This window comes from Liolophura sinensis, chromosome 6 (assembly GCF_032854445.1).
Source record: "Liolophura sinensis isolate JHLJ2023 chromosome 6, CUHK_Ljap_v2, whole genome shotgun sequence".
Classification (NCBI taxonomy): Eukaryota; Metazoa; Mollusca; class Polyplacophora; order Chitonida; family Chitonidae; genus Liolophura; species Liolophura sinensis.
Window position 1 is genome coordinate 65,223,253 of NC_088300.1, and position 21,776 is coordinate 65,245,028.

At 40.3% G+C, this 21,776-nt stretch overlaps 1 protein-coding gene across 1 annotated transcript; it reads right to left on the reverse strand.

Annotated features, from left to right (window-relative positions):
* Nucleotides 1-222: 222 nt before the first annotated feature.
* On the reverse strand, nt 223-20,498 carry LOC135467882 (uncharacterized). The gene is made up of 8 exons (XM_064745791.1): nt 19,340-20,498; nt 8,509-8,641; nt 6,721-6,842; nt 6,181-6,278; nt 5,337-5,431; nt 4,516-4,655; nt 1,632-1,718; nt 223-1,209 (listed from the first exon to the last, which is right to left on the reverse strand). Exons 1-8 carry the CDS (start codon nt 19,560-19,562, stop codon nt 1,115-1,117), a joined length of 993 nt encoding a protein of 330 aa, XP_064601861.1. The 5' UTR covers nt 19,563-20,498; the 3' UTR covers nt 223-1,114.
* Nucleotides 20,499-21,776: the final 1,278 nt, after the last annotated feature.

The window sequence follows — 21,776 nt, forward strand, 5'->3', positions numbered from 1 at the left end:
GGAGGCCCCCAAAAACTGGTTTAAGACTGAATTGCAGATTTAGCTTTAAGTCAAGTGTTTTGTTTTGTACCTAAAAAGAATCGTGTACCAGTATTTAAAATATGACTTAAAACTGTTGCTGTTATACTTTGACTTTGGACAACAGCATTGGCTGTAGAGTTTGGCTAAATTTTAAATATAAAATAAATACATATTTATATATATAAATAAAATAGCCTACCAGTCTTAGCTAATACAGTTTCGAACTGGGCCCAGATGTCACGTGATCAGGGTCACGGGGGACTATCCATATTAACCTATAAGATAAATTACTGCGAATACAAAGGGCAGCTGTCCAGAATATAAAGAAGTCTGTCTGCAATATTTATACACGTATAGTGTGCCTAAGAAACGGTTATGCTTATGAAATGAATGTGCTTTCATAAGAGGAACAGAAGCGATTATTCCAGTTAAGCTAATATATGTTTAACATATATATACACACGAAGGGCCGGTCACGATTTCGATGCATATCCTGGTCTTAATTTCTAAAAAAAAAAATTTCCACGAGTTTCTCAGCTCTGGTTTTAGAATGGCCTGTCAAGTTTTAAGTGTGATATATGTGACAGTTATAACATCATGGATGACATAATATACAGGGCACAAGTAAGGTTGCTAAATAAAATCTTGTTCATGTAAGTTGCAATGTGGAGAATGTAAATTGTGCCTACTAGATGAATGGTGCGTCTACGTATTGTGTAATACGTTGTGTTTACAAGAGGTGTAAAATAGCTATATAAGGTGTAAGTTACACGACAGTCAAGTCTGCACAGAGTAAGAGATGTTTCAGTTTCAAGTAAATCGTTCTTTCTCAAGTTAATAAACGACTATTGTCTTTTGCATGACGTCATTACATCGAATTCTTTGCTCGAATACCATTAGGTTAACGTAAACTGTGTGTTTTTTAGTTCCAGAAACAGTAGGAATATAGGTTTACTCCTCGTCCGTCAGTCCGTCTGGAGATGTGAGTAGGCGTATAGTGTAGAGTGCAGCTCGTTCAGCAGTTAGACCCTCTGCACAGTATGGGACTCGCCTCACTAACAGTCTACATAGCACCACATGGCGTGTCCAAAGCTTAGGTTAGCAACGACAAGTTTGCGCGGCCTGAGTGGTTCTTGATGAAGTCAATTACTCTCAGGTGTGCCTTCTCACTGCTTTCCTTGAAATGACCTGTGGGGAAATAAAGACGCTGAATAAATGAGAGACAGACGTCTAGGGTAGGTGGGCCAAAAACCGTGGCGCAAGTTAAATAAAAACAATCAATGAACGATGTATACACAAAAACACAAAATGTATTCTACAGTGTAAATTTATTACAGGGATAGACAATACTTGCGGCATGTCTCGCATATCAAGACTAGGCAAGCAGCTTTACTAGAGCTGCATTCGAACCCGCAACTTCACTGGTCAAGATGAAGCTAACTGTAAGCAGATCAAGAGACCGAAACCCTTTGGAAACACAGAAAGGTTCGTCCGACAAATTTTACTGTATGGTATGAACTGTCTCCCTTGTCGAGAGATTTTAACGGGTTTACAGCTCAAGATGATGGAAACTCTCGAATGTCTAGGCCTGTTATAAATCGAACCCCTACCTGGTAGGCCAAAGAAGAGATGGCAGGCTCCCTTGCTGACGATGAGGGTTGTTTTCACTTTGGCAGCTTTTAATTTCTTCGAGTACTCTGTGACAGAAAAGCCAAGGTGCAAGGACTATAGAATGGTAAACACACAAAATGGTACAAATCACAGTAAGGCATCATTTTCCGTTGTGACGTTGCCGAGTTGGTGTACTACCTTTTCTGTTTTATGAGAAAGACACACTGAAAAGTGCGACCTACTACATGGAAGATGAATTAGAGTTCAGAAGCTTTAGGGCTGACTCAACTCGCTCTTGAAGCGGGTCTGCCTAATAGTCCCATGGGCCAGATATGATATTGCTACCATATGAGGTGGCCAAACCTGATTGGTACAAACATGTTTATAGGGTCAACAGAAGTAAATTAACACATAATAGCATTTCTGCAATGGTAACTTTATCACACATTTTGACGCATGAAAAATCACCTTATAGGGCGTTGCGCAAATTGTGCAAAAAAGCAAGAGAAACGTCAATATATAGTGGATTCTCGGTTAATAATACAAAAAGGACCCATTTAAAATTTAGCATTCCATATTTTTAATTCACGTGCGCTATTAGCTGAATGTTCAGTTGACATGTATACATTTACATGTAAGGTTTGCAAGACTTTCAGCTGGGTTGATAACAGTCTATCAACGATTTATATGCCCAGCTGTGTATTTCTATCATTACGGTGAGTTAAGGTAGACTAGTTTAGGTAAGTAAACCTTCGTGTCATTTCCTTACCTGTGATTTACAAGTCAAAAAAATTACAATGTCAGAGCAAATCTTTGATCCGTTTTTATATACCCCCGCCAATAGACGGAGCGTATTATGTTATAGCGATTTTGTCCGCCCGTCCGTCCATCCGCCCATATGCGTGTCCGGGCTACAATTCCAACAGTTTTCAACATAGAGTTTTAATGCTTGGTGGATACATAGATACACAGATGACGATGTGTCACGACTCGAATTTGTCCATTTTCGCGGTTGTCATGGTTACCAGATTGCCATTTTCCCTATGTATACCATATAAATAGATATGATTTCGTGTCCGGCTACAACTCCAACTGTTTTCCGCTTAAATTTTTAATTTGTTGTGGATACATAGATACACAGATGACCATGTGTCACGAGTTACATTTGTCCATTTTCGCGGTTGTCATGGTAACAGGGTAACTGTTTGCCTTACATATACTATATAAATAAAAATGACTTCGTGTCCGCATAAAGTTTTCATTTGTGGTAGACACATTTGTTCACTTGCGCGGTTGTCATGGTAACCACATACCTATCATCAACACCCATGAAGATTCCCCTTAGGAGTTATACTCTCCAAAATACTCTCCAAAAAAGCCATAAATGCATTAACTGAAATGACCCTAAAGCAAATTATTTCTTAATGGATGTACCATCCGTTGATGAAAGCACTACTATGCAAATGGAGCAGCCAGGCATCATTCATTGTCTTGATGATTAATCTGAATCCTTGATATGGCAATAAGATTAGGTTCATGGAACCTTCTATAACGAGCGGTGGACATTAGGACATGACCGCTAGCTCAATAGCATTCTCACCATGGCAAGAGTTGACTTTACCATCCAAAGGTGCTTGTGATTAACCTGTTACTATCACTTGTAGATTTTATAGGGATACACCAACTACTTCCGGAGCGTTCCCCCAAAACATTGACAGATTTCAAGATATTTGCTCTTAAGAGATGAAATTGTGCCAGCAGCAAAGCAGATAAAGATGTTTCAAGGACTATCATGCAGATGCAATTATTCTCTAATGGACGAACAAGCCTCCTACCCAGTTTGCTTAGTTTTGTGCAGATGGCAGCATACTTAGAACAGCAATCCAAAAACTTGACCCAGGACTATTTTCCCTAAACAGGCGGACCTCGAAGCAGTCGTGCATTAAAGTCTTGATTCCAGACATAGCGGTGTTAATAATCATTCGTTTATTCCTCCGGAGATAGTGTTCAGACTTTAGGAGTTAATAAAAACGTACAAAAACTCTTCGTATAAGACAGTTTCTCCTTCTAAATCATAAAGTGCTAAGCTTGAGAGATTTAACATCAAGGTCAAACATCCACAAACAATCATGTTTCAGAATGAGTTGGATGGGTCACTTTACTTTGTCTTTCGAATGAGAGGAGAAATCTTATCCCTACAGCTTGACTATACAATGAACCAATGACTGCCAGCACCCAGTGTTCCATAATTAAAGTCACCATCCAATTGAGATGTCAAATTAAGGAGCAAAATGTTGATTAAACACCCATGCTACCCACTGACAGATAATAAGGGGTTTGAATGTCCCTCTGAAACAATCAAAAGTCTTGCAGTTTCCTTCGGTGTTTGGGTCATGGAAAGACCCCTACTATGTGCCATTTGAAATTTACCATTTGGACATTTAGAACTGAAGTCAACAGTTAACTGTTACCACAAACACGACAGAATGCCCTAAAATGTTACAAAACATAAACTTTATGTCTTCTGTCTTTTCCTGGCTGCAAAGACTGCTCATGCAGTCCTTCTCGCCCCTGTACCTCACCCCTCTCCCAGAGAGAGCTAAAAAGTCATCTTTCAGCAACAAATCTGCCATAATGTTTGAGAGGATTAGCTTGAATTAGTTATGGAAGTATTCCTAAAGATAAATACTCTGTTCCTGAGTCCACTTCAAAGGAGGCATAACCCATACAAAGCTACCCATCTGCGAGGGCTATCATATTAAAACATGAACTAAAGACACGTACCAACTTAGAAATAGCACGGAGATTAGGCCACTCTGGGTGGTACCAATATGTGAAATTTGGGGTTTTGACCCATGGACTATAAGGCAAAAATATGCTTACCATAAGCATCATCTCTGATCGGGTCACACTCGGCTGCTATGATCAGTGCTGGCGGAAGTCCCTCGAAATTTGGTCGATGAAGAGGATTACACCGGACATTAGACATGTCTTCCTCGTTATCAACGAAAAGTGACATCGACCTTGAAGACACATGAAAAATAAATAAAAAAAATACTTTAAGCACATTGGCTAGTGTTAAACGCAGTGTTCAAGAGTTTTTGACACATGTATATGACGGTGATCCGTTTTATGGGTTAAGGAAACTGGAGAGAACAGAGTAAACCGCCGACCTTCGTTAGGTACCTGGCAAACCTCTTGACACAAACACAGCTGAAATAACGAGAGCTGGATTAGAACACGTGACCTCGCTTGTCAAGGGCCCGATGGTCGTGAGATAGCGCATTAACCATTTAGAACAGCTAGTTCCCACTTTAAAATGTACTCATCTTACTTACTATACTGGGCATAAACATCTCCCCAAAGAAATTCTATACAAATTCAAAACCCCATGAAACCTGCAATCATAATAAAATAACTTTGTATACTGTCGAAATTCAAGAATAAGCGAGCTCAACAAAGGCTCTGAAAGAAAAATGGTCATCAGAACATGAACAATTCCAAACGTACGATGTTACTGGAAATCAAGTTTAATGTTCGCCCAAGACATTTCGACCAATTCCATACACAAAGATGCCTGAGAAAAAGAAACGTGTTCAACAGCAAGATTTCAACCCGAGAATATTATCTAAGATTTTTTTTTTGCCATGTTGGTTAACCCAATCGTTACAAAGATGACATTGCCAAGATCTAGTCATTCTTACTTTTCCAGAGACTGCCGCGTTATGATTGGCCCATCTTCAAACTCGCCATAGGACTTCAGATCCATCTTCATGTCAAGTTTTGGACAAGCTAAAATCTGAAACAAAAAGAGTACCACAATCTATCACCGAGAGCCAAAATGCTTCTTTCATGCAAGCGATTTAAAAGCGTCAAGGGGAGGTAACTCGCGGAGCCGTTCTAGGATTCTCCTTCATTGTGCATCGTCAGCTATGAGCTATCTTGAAATACATCTAAGATTCAGCAATGAGGTTGGTTCTGCAATAGATTTAAATCAAGAGGGTTGTTAAGTACCATTTCCATTTCAGATTCTCCGCACATAAACCAGACAAGCGCCAAATATTATTTATTTCATCAGGATTTAACGCCGTACTCAAGAAATATACTCAGCGGTCAAGCATGATGGACGTCAACAGCCGCCAGAACAATTTCCAAAAAAATGTTCAACACAAACCACCAAAGAATTAAGAAATTAGGACGGAGTCATGCAAAGCGAATCAGTCAACAGTTTTGAAGAATGACGAAAAGACGCAAGGAATATTCTAAGCAACTGAGTTAAACCATTGTCCAAACCGCGTACGGTACTATGCTAGTTTTCACCAGACAATTCAAATATGTTTTTCATCTGCGCTTCGTATAAGAGTACATTGTTATATACTAGTATAACTTATGTCTAGTCGAAAACTAAAAACTAAAAGTTACAACGAATTTGCCGTATGTAAGTTTCTACATTATTTGGAGCATATGGTTCTGTCACAAAGGTCAAATCATATTAAGATCCGCCAATGAACTGACATCAGTTATTGTAACAAGTAAAATGTGTATTACCTGATAGCTGATTCCTGGAAGCTCGTGACATACAGTAGCGGCAATGTTCGCGCCTGCGCTCTGACCTCCTACTCCAACAGTGCTGTCATTTGATGCTCCTGAAATGTACAAAAAGTATTTAAAAATACATTTAACTTTACTTAAGTACAGCCATGAATTATGAAGAATGATGACTGCCAATATACACAAATTCACCGAACTTCATTATTCAAGTTATTATTCAAGAGTTCTACCTCTGACAGAAATAATGTGTATGCATTACCTTATTGATATTAATCGATATCTCCAATAATTCAATTTTTTTGAAATTAAGACTTAAACCTGTTGTCTAAGTTATTGTTATCAACAATAAGAAGCAATACTGGACCATCTTTCTCAAATCTTCTTAAATCAGAATCATCGTGAAGATTTTGTAAAATGGCGTTGTCTGTTGGTTATAGCGGCATTAGGTGATGTCATTCACGACAAATGCATACCATAAAATGATTTACGACGTTTTGTGAAAATTAGTCTGGATAATTAAATGAGGTAATTCTTTACCCAGTAGACCTTTATTCATGGCGGCCCACCTGACTGCGCTCACCGCGTCGTCATAGCAGGCCGGGAACTTGTGCTCGGGGGCCAGGCGATACCCAACAGACACAGTTATACATTTGGCTTCTCTGAAGGGTAACAACAACAACACAATTTAATTAATTGAATAGGAGGTTAATTGTACAGGCTATACACTTTTCCTTCAGCATGATAAAGTGAAGAGAAGGTTTTCTCCAGGTCCAGGTACAAATTCGATTATATATATAGAGGCCTACACATTCATAAATTCTATGCCAGAAACTATTATGGAATGTTAACTTAAAAACACACGGATCCACCCATACCACACACGTGAGTTTAAAGTACGTTAAAGAAATTTAAAGAGATTCAAAGCCACACACGTAAAAGACAAGAATATTTCGATTATGTGACTGCTGTGAAGTTTCTAGGTGGAGGCTCATGACGTCAAAGAGGCGATCAAACTGGCGATCAAACGGGAGTTAAATTTTAGCACGCGCGGTCATAGGTCATATGCTACATTCGGAATGACCAATCAGGTGGCTCGGTCAGCGAAGACCTCTGCTCAGATTGTCCTATGAAGTGGTGAAATGCTTTTCTTAAATGCTGAGAAGAACACGTTGGGAATTTTATGGTTGACTGCAGACATACGGTGAGAACTTCGGAATTGAACAACATCAATATCATTTTGTTAATGCCCCATCATCAATCTTCATGGCCTCTAAAAAAAGTGTACTCTAAGTAACAAAGATTGTGTGCGTCTGGTTAACATCATGTGTTGAAATTTCCAAAAATTTCTTCGGAAAAGCATCAAAAAACATTAGTAAGTGGCAAAATCGTTTTATGATTAAAAGCAGGAATCGATCCTCCCGACTCCTCGGCCAGAACAGCCTGTGTCAGTAACCATGGCTACAACACGTCCATCTGTTAAATTTGTCGTATTCGAGAGGCGAAGCGCGGGCAAACCAGACGAGACCTCTTCTACTTGCGCAACTATACATGTACCATCGACCCTGTGGTTCGAATGTCAAGAAACTCCCACAATGCCGGTACCAACAAATACAACATGTCTGCCTCCTGGATTTGCCTTATTCAGGAGGCCAAAACACCGGGTTTTTGATAATTAATACACGCTTCATTACAAAACGTTCATACAGCTATGGATGCATTCGCTGAATGGTTCTTTAAACAAACCATTTCAAGCAAAAGGTGTGGACGTGACGTCAATGATACACACTGGGTCTCAACAGATCACCACAGAATTCAATACTTTACAAGCGTTTTACTCAGTTGGTAAACTTCTAGCAGAAAAAAATTCGGTCTGTTTTCCAGGGTAGCGTTTAATGATCTTTAATCTGATATATACTTCATTTTAGTATATATGTTTTATATGCCTTTAATGCCGAGCGCCAGAGAAAATGCCGTTTGTAAGTCTTAGAAGGGACCGCTTTAAATCTATAATCTTTAAATATAATCTACCAGGAAGGTGCAGTCTAGATGGATGTTTACTGTTGACAGGTTACAAACAGGTCATATGTGTATAACCAAATATCTATGGAAGACAGGGAGAAAGCCTTAGTGTACATGGGTGTTATTATGTACCTGCCTAATGAATACCTTCCACACAATCAAGATTAAGACGCCGTTTCAGCTGTGCTTCACGTAAGTTTACGTGCTTGATCTAGATCGAAAATATATGGCAGTTGTCGCCTAAAGAAAGGTCATTGAGCAGAAGTGTAAGTAGTAGTATATCTATTCTTCAGCGTTTAACCTCACCGTGAGAAAATCTTGCAGATAGAATCGGCAGCTTGTCGTGAAGAGGCGATGAACGCTCCCCCGTGAAAGAAGACAAACACAGACGGCTTGGGACCTCTGTCTTTAGGTATATAGGCTGTTACTGGAATCCCACCTGTTGGAAGGAAAACACGTACTCTGTGAATTGGTATATTCAACAGATACTATTACTATGATACACAGCACTAGTAATAAATTTGAATGGAAACATACTCTGTTTAAACCCACCCATAGCAATACAAATACTGTACAATGCACGAAATACCCTTCGGTCGTAGGCCCGGTCGTAAGCTCGGTCGTTAGCACAGTTGTAAGTGAACATGAGGTTTGATTGTAATGATGGCATATATGCCTCAACTTTTATTTATTTATTTATTTGATTGGTGTTTCACCCCGTACTTAAGAATACTTCACTTATACGACAGCGGCCAGCATTGTCGTGGGAGGAAACTGAGTAGAGCCCGGGGGAAACCCACGACCATCCGCAAGTTGGTGCCAGAGGCTTCTGGGTCATTACGCTGCGCTGGCGCGCTAACCAACTGAGCCAAGGAGGCCCCCACCTCAACTTTATAAAACAGTACAAATATAACAGTTAACAAACCGTACAATGTCCCCCAGCCATACAAATTTGCACGGGATGGTGGGTTTACACGGCAATGAAGGCCTCAACAATAACAAAACAACAGGCCAAGACAAACAAAAACAATAGGGATAGGCATATGTGATACAAGTGTGATGAAAATTGCTTAACAACTTCAGGAGATATTGTATTTACAATCTGTCAAAATACAATTTAATTGGCCACAGTGACCGTGAAATAATTCGCCAAGTTGACCTTTGTAAATGCTTGGTGTATAAGTTTGATAAATTTATAATGTTTAAGACACAGTGTTTTTAAAAAAATGTAGAGACAGACAGACAGACATACATACATACAGACGGGCGACCCCCACCCGCTGCAAAAACACCCCCAGGCTAACACTGAGCCTAACCCAACAGAGGTACACAGAAGCCAAGCGTTTCTTAGTTCTTCTAGTGTAATTAGGACCTTCACAAAACCATGACTTCTTCCAAATATTTTCAGCAAAGCTCTACATGTCGATCTAATTAAAAACAAAATCAACAGCCGGAAGCAGTGAACTATCATTTTTTACTGATGTGTGAAATAGGGCATCCACAAAAACTGAAATATTATACTTTTTCAAGATTTCTGCGCAAAGTAAGATTAATGGATGAAGAATCCTGGCACCAAATTTCAAACACGCTGTGCAATATGTCAAAAGCCTAATTCCATTCTCCCAGTGCTAAAAACGCTTGACAGATTCAAATTAGCTAGTCGTGAGAGGGATCAGGTTCTGTTCAAGTCTAACGATGTCTGGAAGAGCGGAGAGTGGAGGTGGGGGGATTGGTAATCTCAATTCCATTATAGCATTTCAGCCTTCCTTATGGTCATATTTCCATGATTGCAGTTACTTTATATGAAGAAGTGGTAGTCATTTCTTCTTATTTCTACGACGTCAATACCCTTATTTCTCCATTAGTGCGAAAGATTAGGTCGACCAGGCGTCAAGGATTGCCAGACTTTGTCAGACAGGCTTTTATAAGCAGAAATAAAGATCCTGCTACACACGTGTACACTAAGATTATTTATTACTCGTAGTTCAGTACTGGGCTATCTGATACACCACAGCTTATGCCAGAAACATTATCAATATCCATTCACTTCTGAAAACCTTTCATAGTTTTTATACCAATAACCTGCTCAGAAATAACATTAAATATTCAAAAATTAAAAAAAAAAATTAATTTTCTCGGTCTTGGTCTCCACGACAACCCTGTAACGTGAAATTTCGACAGAAGTCAAAAGGAAAGAAACAAACAAGTGCTATTCTTCTGCTGGCGTAATCACTGAAAGCAATCTAACAGAGCGTTTCCTACAAAACACAGTAAAGTCCCAAAGGACAAAGACTTGGAAAGAAAACGATAAACAGCCTATTCCCCTCAAAAAACATTACTCGTTTTCACAGGTTTATTATTAATAGTATCCCTGCTCCCGGTCAACACAGCCGATACCAGAAGCGAGGAAGAAGTGTAAATAAAATGCGTAAAACTTGCACTTCCAGATAGAAGTAAGAAATGGGTGAATGTCTCGGTAGATGACACGTAAAGTCAAGTGATAATGCTTTTTCCAAAATAGCAAAATTTCTTATTTCATTAGCCTGTGGTAGAAAAACGACGTCTATGGCTCTAAGTTAGGTACACTGGGGAATAAGGGTGAAAGGGATGAACTTCTCTAATACTGTCACAGTTTAGCCCATCCCTTGGGGATTCTTCAGTAGCAATCTTTGTAAACCGAGTTTATTGCATATCGATTTCCTTCAGCCCCTGACGCCTGTTCCGGCTGATTGTGGAATTTGTGGTGACCACCTTGATGGAGTCTAATCTCATAACCTTTGTGCTGAACCAACAATGGTGTCATGACGCTGAATTATCGTGGGAAGCTCGAAGACGGGCATAGCATCAAGGCACACACACACAAAAAATACAGGAATGAATATCACAAAAAATCTAATCCACCCAATAAGGATCAGTATGACCTAAACTCTTATCAGTAATTTAATATGTCCACAGCTGGCTGGTGTCTCTGCAGACACAAAATACTTATATCATACCATTTCAATACTTCTGATTTCTTTTTAGTTATGCAGTAGGTTCAACAAATCGTTTGCATACAAAAGAGTCTACAAACAAATGTCCCAGCTATAACAGTAAAGAATTCAACATTTCATACCAATAGAATTCCATCAAAACTCATAGCAATAATTAATAAGGCAGTGGTTTCGTGCACTGTGTATAAAGGACATGCGGAGTTTTAATGTTACACAAGAGTATAATCTGTTTGCAAGCAAATACAAGCGAAGCCAAGTGAGCAATACCTTCACGTAACATGAAAATCAAATCCATCTCGGCTGGGTCTACCTGAGATTGTTAGCATGCTAGAAAGGCCGCCTTGCTTCCTGACAAGACTGTTTATAGCTCAAACAAGCGGTGTGTCGTGTATTTTTGAAGATACGTAAGGCACTTCAGTCTGACGTTCTCGGGTGTAAGTCTTTTTTCATGGGTGCAAGAAGTGGAATGAAGCACAGATGTGGCGCCAGACTCGAGTATATGTCAAATTCATGAACACGGAGCTGGTGCCAAATAATCGCACACCTCACCCTTTTGCCAATCAATTGGATATCAGTTTTGATGTGAGCCACACAAAGATCGTTGGGTTGATTTGCCCTCGGCCAGCTGCTGTTATGATTTCTCTAAGTATACTATGCCAAGCCGGTGCACACAATATATAAGTATAGTATAAACCCTTGTCTGAAGGGGGGATTTCCCAGAAGGCTTGTATTTCCACACCATACAAAACATTTACCTGAAAGTATTTCTGTACATACAGTAAGTTCTCCGAATTCCTAGCAATCAAATGTATGTTTTTGTGTAGAAGAACATATTCAGTCAGACGGAGAATGACAGACGCCTTCTGGAATGCGAGTTAACCATGGCAAGTAAAAGCATGTATCTTAGCAGCCCGAAAATCCGTCCTAAGCATGGCTTATATTTACTGATACGGAGACCGCTGCCATCCTTATCGCGGACGACGGGTGCACCCTATTATCACGCTGTAAGCTCGCTGCATACGCGATACGCGATAATTAATATCCAAATCCACATCATTCCCGGTCTGTCCGTAAGTTAGAACAATTATGCACCTTTTCCAACCATGGACACTGACCATTATTGGATATTTACTCAAAAAATCTCAGTCGAGCTCGAAAATAAGGCCGTCAACCCGAATGACCTCAATTGGTAGGTCAATCATGCTGACGTCTGTTGAGAATCTGACATCATGTAAAAATATTTCACTTATTCCTTATTTCACTAAGTAGTCCAATCTATGGAACAGCTCAAAACGCAAAAGTAAATGTTGCTTTGAATACTTATTCTAGAGTGCAGTAGAAGTATGAAGTGTCAGATGACAAGATGACAAGAAATTGACGCTATGACTTGATGACTTGAATTGATTACTTTTTTCCCCCAGAAAAACGTCAACCACAGCTGCGCATGCGCCTAGCGCGAAAACATTATAGTTGCACGTGTTAAATGACGACGTGGGTAGGGCTCAAAAGCGAGACATCTTGGAATTAACACTCATATACGCCACGGAATGAGGTAAAAATTGTCCACAAGGCCACGAAGCCGTTGTCAGATGTAATCTACTTGACATTTAGTTTTGGCTCGCTGTGAGTTCAAGTCCAGCTCATGCTGGCTTCCTCTCCGGCCGTAAGTGGGAAGGTCTGCCAGCAACCTGCGGATGGTCGTGGGTTTCCCCCAGGCTGTGCCCGGTTTCCACCCACCATAGTGCTGGCCGCGGTCGTATAAGTGAAATATTCTTGAGTACGGCGTAAAACACCAATCAAATAAATAAATAAATAAATAAGTTTTGGCTCGTATTTTCGCACCCGTACCCATATTTTACTATGGACGGCCTATGGACGGTGGTGAACTAGACCTTATCCAATATTAAAAGTTCACTGCCGATCACTTGGCTAGTATCTCAATAACATTTCAAAAAGCACTTAGGTCAGATCGGTTCATCTATATACGTTATCCTAATGAACAATGACCGAGAAACGTGAATTTGATTACGCCTGCACATCGACTGTACGGTGGATATACATATATTACGTAGCAGTACCACATGTCCATAACAATCAGCCGAATAAGACTGCAAAGCCACTCCTTGCCATAGCCTGTCGCCATATATGTCGTATATATGTCCAAAGCAGTGCTTGAGGATAGCTTGCAGCACAATGGAACACTATATTCTGTTTATTTTAGAGAGTCGCCTATATTCAGCTGTCCGTAAAATCACTGATACTAGCTACCAAATTTGCCTTTAGTCAGTGACACGTAACAGCACAAGCTCTACACATGGATATGTTTGAAGTTTATATTCTTGCTAAAAAATGAAGTTAGAACAACTTTTTCTAATTCATAATGTTGAAGTCCACAAGCTCGCTTTCGACGGCAAAAACCATTTGCCTCGGGTGACGTCATAATTAATAAACAAAATGGGGCATCCTAGTATTGGGCGGAGTTCAACAAGTTTTGAAGGAGGTAATACCATTTACATGTACTGCTGTCGACTTTACTGTAAACCCTGTTTCTGTTAATATAATATAATCTTAATAAACGAATTTTACTTCATCTCTTGTAGCATATGATTTCATGGCAGTATAGTTTCAGGTATGGATACTAGGAAATTAAAGCGATCAAGTCATCTGTAGAGACAGTAGTGTGGGCTGTGCTTTTGCATAGAGTTTGTTCAACCCGCTTGTTGATGCAGCTATTGTAAAACAAATTACTCTCCACGCCCATTGCCCGGCATGCAACTTGTTTTTGTTTTTGGACTGTAGCGTAACCGTACACCATTTATACAATGTATCAGTTTCTGTTTTAACGTCGTACTGTCTTTAATGTGACGTCATATTTCTGGGGAAAGGAACATTTGACGTCATAAAAATGACGTCAAGGTCCTGCTACGAGGCGTTTGACAGGTTCCCATTGATCACAGTGTCATGATACCTAGCATGTAGTACGATGGGTCACACTATCTAGTTTGTGAATGGGTCGCGTTATTTACCGCATGGCATAAAGGGTCACGCTATCTACAATACAGACCAGAATGTCACACTAGCTATAATATTTAAAAATGTGTCACATTAGCTACGATATGGCACCATTTGCCACGCTATCTGTAATACAACAAGCTCGGTTAAGCCTATGCTATTTAATATGTAGCACAATGGGTCACGCTAACAGTGACACCATAGGCCACAATGAAATTAAAACTCCAATTTCCATTGTCTCAAATCAATTCAAACTTCTGTACCTGACCGGCATATTCTCTGCGACATATAGGAGTTCGAGCATGTCCTGCACGAATATACCTTACACTTTCCTGACCCAGGATATCAGCAACAAGTACTTCAGTAAAAACGCCGGTTAAGTTTGGTACGTGTCAACACAGGTGTTATCATACCATTAAAGTATTTACTCAGTCTCACGCCTGTCATATGGTCCATAAATCATATCACTAACACGCATGTATTTGGCAGAAAGACAGAGAGAAAATGTTTCCTCAGTAAATACAGAGTCAATATTACCAATAAAAGCTGGCAAAGCGGTGACATAACTAGGCTATATTACGAATATGCTCCTGTGTAAATAGACCTGTGTTAGGGATAGCACTAAATCATTTATTGTCATAAGGGCATTCGCCGTGTAAGCGTTAATAGCTTTAACGGCACAAGTATATGAATCAAGTTTACACGAGAGATGAAACTTTACAATTCTTTTATTGGCCTCAGAGGAGTTTGGAGGTCATACTCCATGCAGCGCATGCGTCGCTCTCTACTTTCCGCTTTACATCGCTACGCAGCCTTGACCTTTGGAGCATATGAGACGCGCGTAGGATTGTTTAGGTTTAGCGTCATCACTTGTCTCCTCCCGCGGAAGTATTCAATCAGCATTCATCAATAATACTGTTTCAGGATTTGGTTAAAATCATGTTGTACATACTCTATATAAAGAGAATGCATGTGTATAAAGTATTATTAGATTATTAGACGAAGATTAGTATTATTAGACGAAGATTGAGATGGATTGTTTGTGTTTTCTGACATCACTTCCGCCCTCATAACGGCGACCCTAGTGATCTCGGCGTTGTTCAAGATTTCTGTACAAAATTTGCTGTTGGTTTCAGTGATGTAAAGCGGAAGGTAGACAGCGACACATGCGCTGTAAGGACTGTGTTTTGAGGTCTGTTTGGAAGTACGGTGATATCCTACTGTAAAAGTGTTTATTTCATGAACAAAAGAGAATAATATTTCATGACATTTATTTGCCTATAATAATTCACTTGTTTGGGCAACATGTCTATTACGCTATAGTATTTATATTCGGTAAAAGGTTTAATTTCGAGATACAAAACAATCAGTTTCACTGACAAACGTATAAGACACACTATACCTGATAGAAAACAGATTTGCTAAATTTAATCCAGTCTGGCTGAAGTTTCTTGTAATGAACAATTGGTCCGATTTCCAAAAGTAATGGAGCTTGTGCGCATTAGAGCTGTAAATATCAGAGCTATTATCCAAGACCATCTGCTCTCCACTCGACAAGATTCTCCTAATGCCCAAACTTATCAAGAGTGCAGTGGCGTCTACCAAGTTATAAATAGACAAGGTAGCAAATTGCCTGGAATCGATCCTCTGTGGCACATTGGTTCATCTCCTGGATCCACTGGCCAAAACGTTTTGACTACGACAACAACACGGTGCGGTTCTTTTTGATATGCCTTATCTTGGTCCGATTTCCAAAAGTGTCAGCGACTGACATCCTCTGTCAGAGTTCGTTTGACATTTCGAGGTGCTTATATATCCTCTACAAAGAACGCATGCAATCGAGCGCCGTCTACTTCAGTGAAAGACATTTTATCTAAAATCTCAAAGGTTTAGCACACGACGCATTGCCGTAATACATACCAAAGAGGAGTTGCGAGCAAGGTTCACCTATTTTCCACGAAAACCATTCATTTATTCAATGTTTTCTCTATTCCCAGAAAGTATTAACTACAAGCGGTCATCAAATATATACAGCCTACAAATGTCCAACTAAGAACCAAACCATGCACCTTCCTTAGATTATTCAATGTTATTTCCACGTAACGTTTTAGTTTTATCAGTGCTTTATACAAATCCATCTTGCACAGTAGCTTCTTTAAAATTCTGGTATGAGAAGAATACATTATACATATTTCAATGGCAGGTATTTAATGTTACTTATAATATCACTGTAATATTTATACACAATATATAAATATGTATACACACCATCGTGAATCGCTTGTACATGCAAGGTAAATTTCACAAATGTGTCTATACGGAATAAATAGGGTTCTGCAGTTTACATCTAGTGCAAATTTCACTGACCCATTTTTAGGTCCGATTATAAACAGAATACCCACGTTATATCTGCTCAGTGACTACTACTATTATCGTGTACAGAAAGCTACACAACAGTCAGTTTCAAAAACTTCCCAAACCAGACCACGTGTGGTCTTTTTTCCTGTTCGTGATTTCGTTGTTCACATTTATCCTTTTGAATTCCTGTGGGTTTTTTTTTCTGGGGTGTGTGTGTTGGGGGGGGGGGGGGGGGGTGGTGTAAAAGAAAAAGCTATTTGTGCAGAGGTCCGGACAAAGGGCGGGGCACAATGAGACAGATTCACATTACCTACGATGAACAATAATCACGGTTCAGTTGCTGGTGATTTAGGCGTGTAGAAATGGCAGAAATTACAACACTGGTTAACCTGTATCACGTGAGACAATCTATATTATCCCATTGTTATAGCGTGGATTATCCCATACACAGTCAGTATATCGGTAACCTTCATATATAAGTGTCATTACTTGCACCTCACCAGGACCAGGTTGGTCCCGACAAAACATAAAGGGTATTAAGCAAGCTTGGATACCTTAAGCTACAGGACAAGACCCACGTCCTGCATCAAAAAGTATTATGGCAGTGGCAAAGGACACAGGACACAAAATCTCTACAAATAACATTTTAACTCTTTAATAATATAATTAGCTGGAAAATTTGCCATTATGTCCTGCGCCAGCTTGTGTAAAGGTAGATACATATATGCTCAATTCTTCATAAGTATATGCGCTATTCTTTAGAAATATATCGCTATATATTCTGATCGACCTGACAATATCCAAACAAACACAAATATAAAACACTATGACAAAAAACAACTGACATCGTTGGCATAAAAACGTCTCTTTTCTCACTAAGCACGGTGTTAACTTCAAATCAGTCTAATGTGATCTTTACACGCAATCTTATTGGCGAAGGCCGCAGTTGTGCAGCAAGATGCAAAGATACATTAACATTAGACAAAATTCTGAAAATTCTAACACATGCATATGGTTCAAATCTCAGCATCGGAGAACCAGGCATATTTATTAATTTATTTGACGACGGTGGCTAGAGGGAGGAAACCGGACAGAGCATGGATCAAAGCAGGGACAGAGCCTAGAGGAAAAAGGACAGAACCTGTGGGAAACCCACCATCATCCGAAGGTTGCTGCAGATCTTCCTACGTTCGACCAGAGAGGAAGCCAGCATTGATGAGAGACTCCAAGGTCATTGCACTACGCTAGCGCGCTAACCACGTGGATTAACTTGTTCTTTACATCTAAGAAAAGGCCCTTGTTCTTTATATGTGAGCAAAGGTACTTGATCTTTATATGTGAGCAAAGATACTTGTTCTTTAAATGTGAGAAAAAGGTACTTGTTTATATGTAAGCAAAGGTACTTAATTGTTCTTTATATGTGAGAAAAAGGTACCTGTTTATGTGTGAGCAAAGGTACTTGTTCTTATTATGTGAGCAAACGATAGTTACCTCTATATGCTTGCACCGCAAAGCATAAAAAATCTGATATTGTATATTAGATAACGTTGCTCATATTCAGCTATGTCATAAATATATGACACATATGCCACGTACTGCTGAGAGTGTATGTGTAGCTCGTTCCAACATCGTTCCCGTGGCTTAAACAGAGTATATAGGCGCAGGTCCACGTGCACACAACACTCACAATCCCAATATATACTAAAACATTACTCTGTCATTTCACCACATACCCTATAAAGCTTCCAAGAATAGGCCTTTCGCTTAGGTTTCCTTAATACATGTTCATGTTACAGTCACAACACAAAACCTAATCCATATATAAATATGAACAGTGTCCTATCTCGAGGTCATTCATTGCATGTTATCGCTGAGACGACCGCGCCAGGCATGGGATGAAGCCATATATAACTGCCAGACTCATACAACTATAATCACGTCCAATCACGTTGTATTAGCGGTATACATGCAGTTTAACATCATGTCCCTAACGAGTCATATTAGCCGGGAAATTATTTATTTATTTATTTATTTGATTGGTGTTTTACGCTATAGTCAAGAATATTTCACTTCTACGACGGCGGCCAGCATTATGGTGGGCGGAAACCGGGCAGAGCCCGGGGGAACCCACAACCATTCGCAGGTTGCTGGCAGGCCCACGTACGGCCGGAGTGGAAGCCAGCATGAGCTGGACTTGAACTCACAGCGACCGCATTGGTGAGAGACTCCTGGGTCATTACGCTGCGCTAGCGTGCTAAACCAACTGAGCCACGGAGGCCCCCTGCCGTGAAATTAATCGTTATGCATGGTGAAAAAGGGTTTGATTTTACCCATAATCTTATATATAGCTGACATTTTCTAAATTATCTCCATCCAGAAGCAAGCAATAAGCATTTGTAGCACGTATTAATTTTTTTTTATTTATTTAATTATTGTTTTACGTCGCACTCATGGATATTTGACTTACAACAGACGGCGGGTAGAGGAAATTGGGCAGAGCTCCGGGGAAACTCACGACTATCAGCAGATTGCTGGAAGGCCTTCCTACATACGACCATAGAGGAAACCAATATGAGCTGGACTTGAACTCACACCGACCCCATTGATGAGAAGATCTCAAGTCATGCTGCACTAACACGTTAACCACTCGCCACTGATTTTGACTTACATTCGCTACCTTATACAGCAAAATGCAATATGTTTAATTTGTGGTAATTCTTCGAATGGGCTTGGGAGTAGATATATAGCTCATGTACGGTACGTTACAAACTCACCCTCACAGGCTAGGGAGGGAACCCTGAACTCCTTTATCTTCCCGTCAAAGAACACATCACCTCCGAACATTTCCACCAGTCTCTCAGAAGCATTTCTGATATCCTCGATAGTTTGGTTGGCATGTCCGCTTGAACCATTGTCTTTTATAGCGCTTATAAAGCTTTCCGTCTCCTTGTGCAGTTTGTATTCCTTGCCGTTAGCTTCTGGAGATGACACGGACATGATTGCTTCTAGTGCCTTACTCTGTATACCATGTGACTGGGTTATAGGTCCTTACAGCAGCGCCGGTGGGGTATACCATATACGAGGTAAGTGTCCAAGCTTATGAGAGGCCCAGGGTAGGGAGCGTGGCAGGTCAGTCAAGAGATAATCAATGCCGGCTGTCAGAGCAGGTTTCCTCCGAATGCTTGTTTTTACAGCCCAAGTCAAGTGCAGTGGTCAGTGCAGGCTGTATGTTATTTCCCAGTCTAGGCAGCTACTGATAGGCAATACGTACCTACAGCTTGTTGTAAAAATAAGACCCAGGACTCTCGACAGTTCAAGGCTAGAGTCAGTCAGCCTTCATGGTCAATTGGCTATGGCATGAAATGTCAGTGTGCCCTCGGCATATATACGCTTTAATCCGCAATAAAAGTGTGACGCGAGGGGCCCGGTTGTCCAGAACGCCCTGCCACGCCCACTTCCTAAAATTCACAACACGATCTGGACGGAGTGTAATCCCAGGGCTGTTGATACATAACAACTGATTGATAGCACATAAAACACACAAGCAGAGGTTCGATGTAGGCAAACGGGCCTTCCGCGTTTAAGGCCTGCACTATGACGTCTGCAGAAAAAGGAGCATCAGCTGCTGCTGGGCTACCACTTTACCTCGAACCGGTCAGACCGTCGGGTCTGTTGGGGCGTGTGCACAATGACGGTTAGTCGGCCACCTCTTGGGAGACAGCAGTATGAGAGAGGCAATCTCCCTCCGCTCGACAGCATGTTCAACAAAGCCGCGTCTCGATTGAAATAGGTCAAAGGCGGCTTAATACTGGCTTGAGCTTTTTACAACCCAGTCTGCATGAGTGTGATCGAATATGATTCACCCCGACGCAAAACGCGCTGGCTGGGCCTCTGGGAACACAACAAGCTCGTCCAGAGAGCTTGCCGGGGAATGGATATACTCACTTCCTGCCGGGAGAGAGACGTACACCCTTATCAAGCCCGGCCTTATACACATCAGTGTGTAGATATACACATGTAGGCCTTCTCCAAACCCTCCATGTATAATAGATGCCTGTTTTGTCGCCGTATTTTTCATCGGCTCGACGTAACAAGGCCAGATGCTAAACAAATATTTTCCTTCGTATTTGCTCGTGTTACATCACATCTCACCACTCGCTTGAATTTGTTTTCAAGAACGACTTTGTTCCCATTAAACATCTGTATATATATATAATGTGCGTCTGTTTTTGTGGTTATGTATACAATTTAAGTACGTGATGATTGTATAGTTGGCGACATCATCGGCTGCCAACAGCATCAATTTATCATCTGTCATGTGACGTCATATCTGTTTATTCCAGTCAATACTGATACCCCCACATCCACAAGAAATGCAATTTTGCAAAGCGATAATTCATCCCAAAATTGCACAGTTTTAGCGGACACTCCGCAGCTTCAGTTTTTAGGCGGAAATCAATTATGCGGCTTGCCGCATGACAATTTAATATTGTTATCGCGTGATAAGCCCTACCATGCAGTTTATTATTATTATGATTCGTTCCATGTCATACGCTAGCCGTGCTATGCCATTTTATGAATAGAAAATTAACCCTGCTAGGTTTCCATTTTTTTTTCATTCAGTGATGCAATGACCAGTATTGATATCCCACCTTGTGAGAAAGATGGAGGTGTGGAAATCTAGAATGATGAAGGATCTTGAATTATCTATTGACAGTCATAACATATTAAGTTGTGTTGTTCATCTTGATGGATCGGTAATCGTCCGCAAATTGTTACTGGTCAAAATAAATATTGGTCGTACAAATATGGGCATATAATGATCATATGCATGGATAATGACGCCATTGAATAAAGTTTAGTCTAGCTATGACTACACCTGTTTGTTTACATGAGGAACTTGTCATAGTGCAATATATGCATGTTCGGCTAACAAGAGATGGACCGATGTGTAGATTGATCCATTGGCTTCGAGAAGAGGAAACACAGGCGTTACATGCGTCTCTCATACTGGTATTAGTAAACTGACACAGTTTCTGTATGTTGAGAAACTTTTTCCGCGGAGTGAGATTAAAGTGAGAGCAAAAGTCATGTGTCATTATTTATCAAACACGTGTGTTTTGTCATGACTAAGATTCTACGAAAGCAAACAGTAACCTGGCATGGTATGTAAACAACCAAACTCTTAAGTTAAGCTCACTGTAAACACTC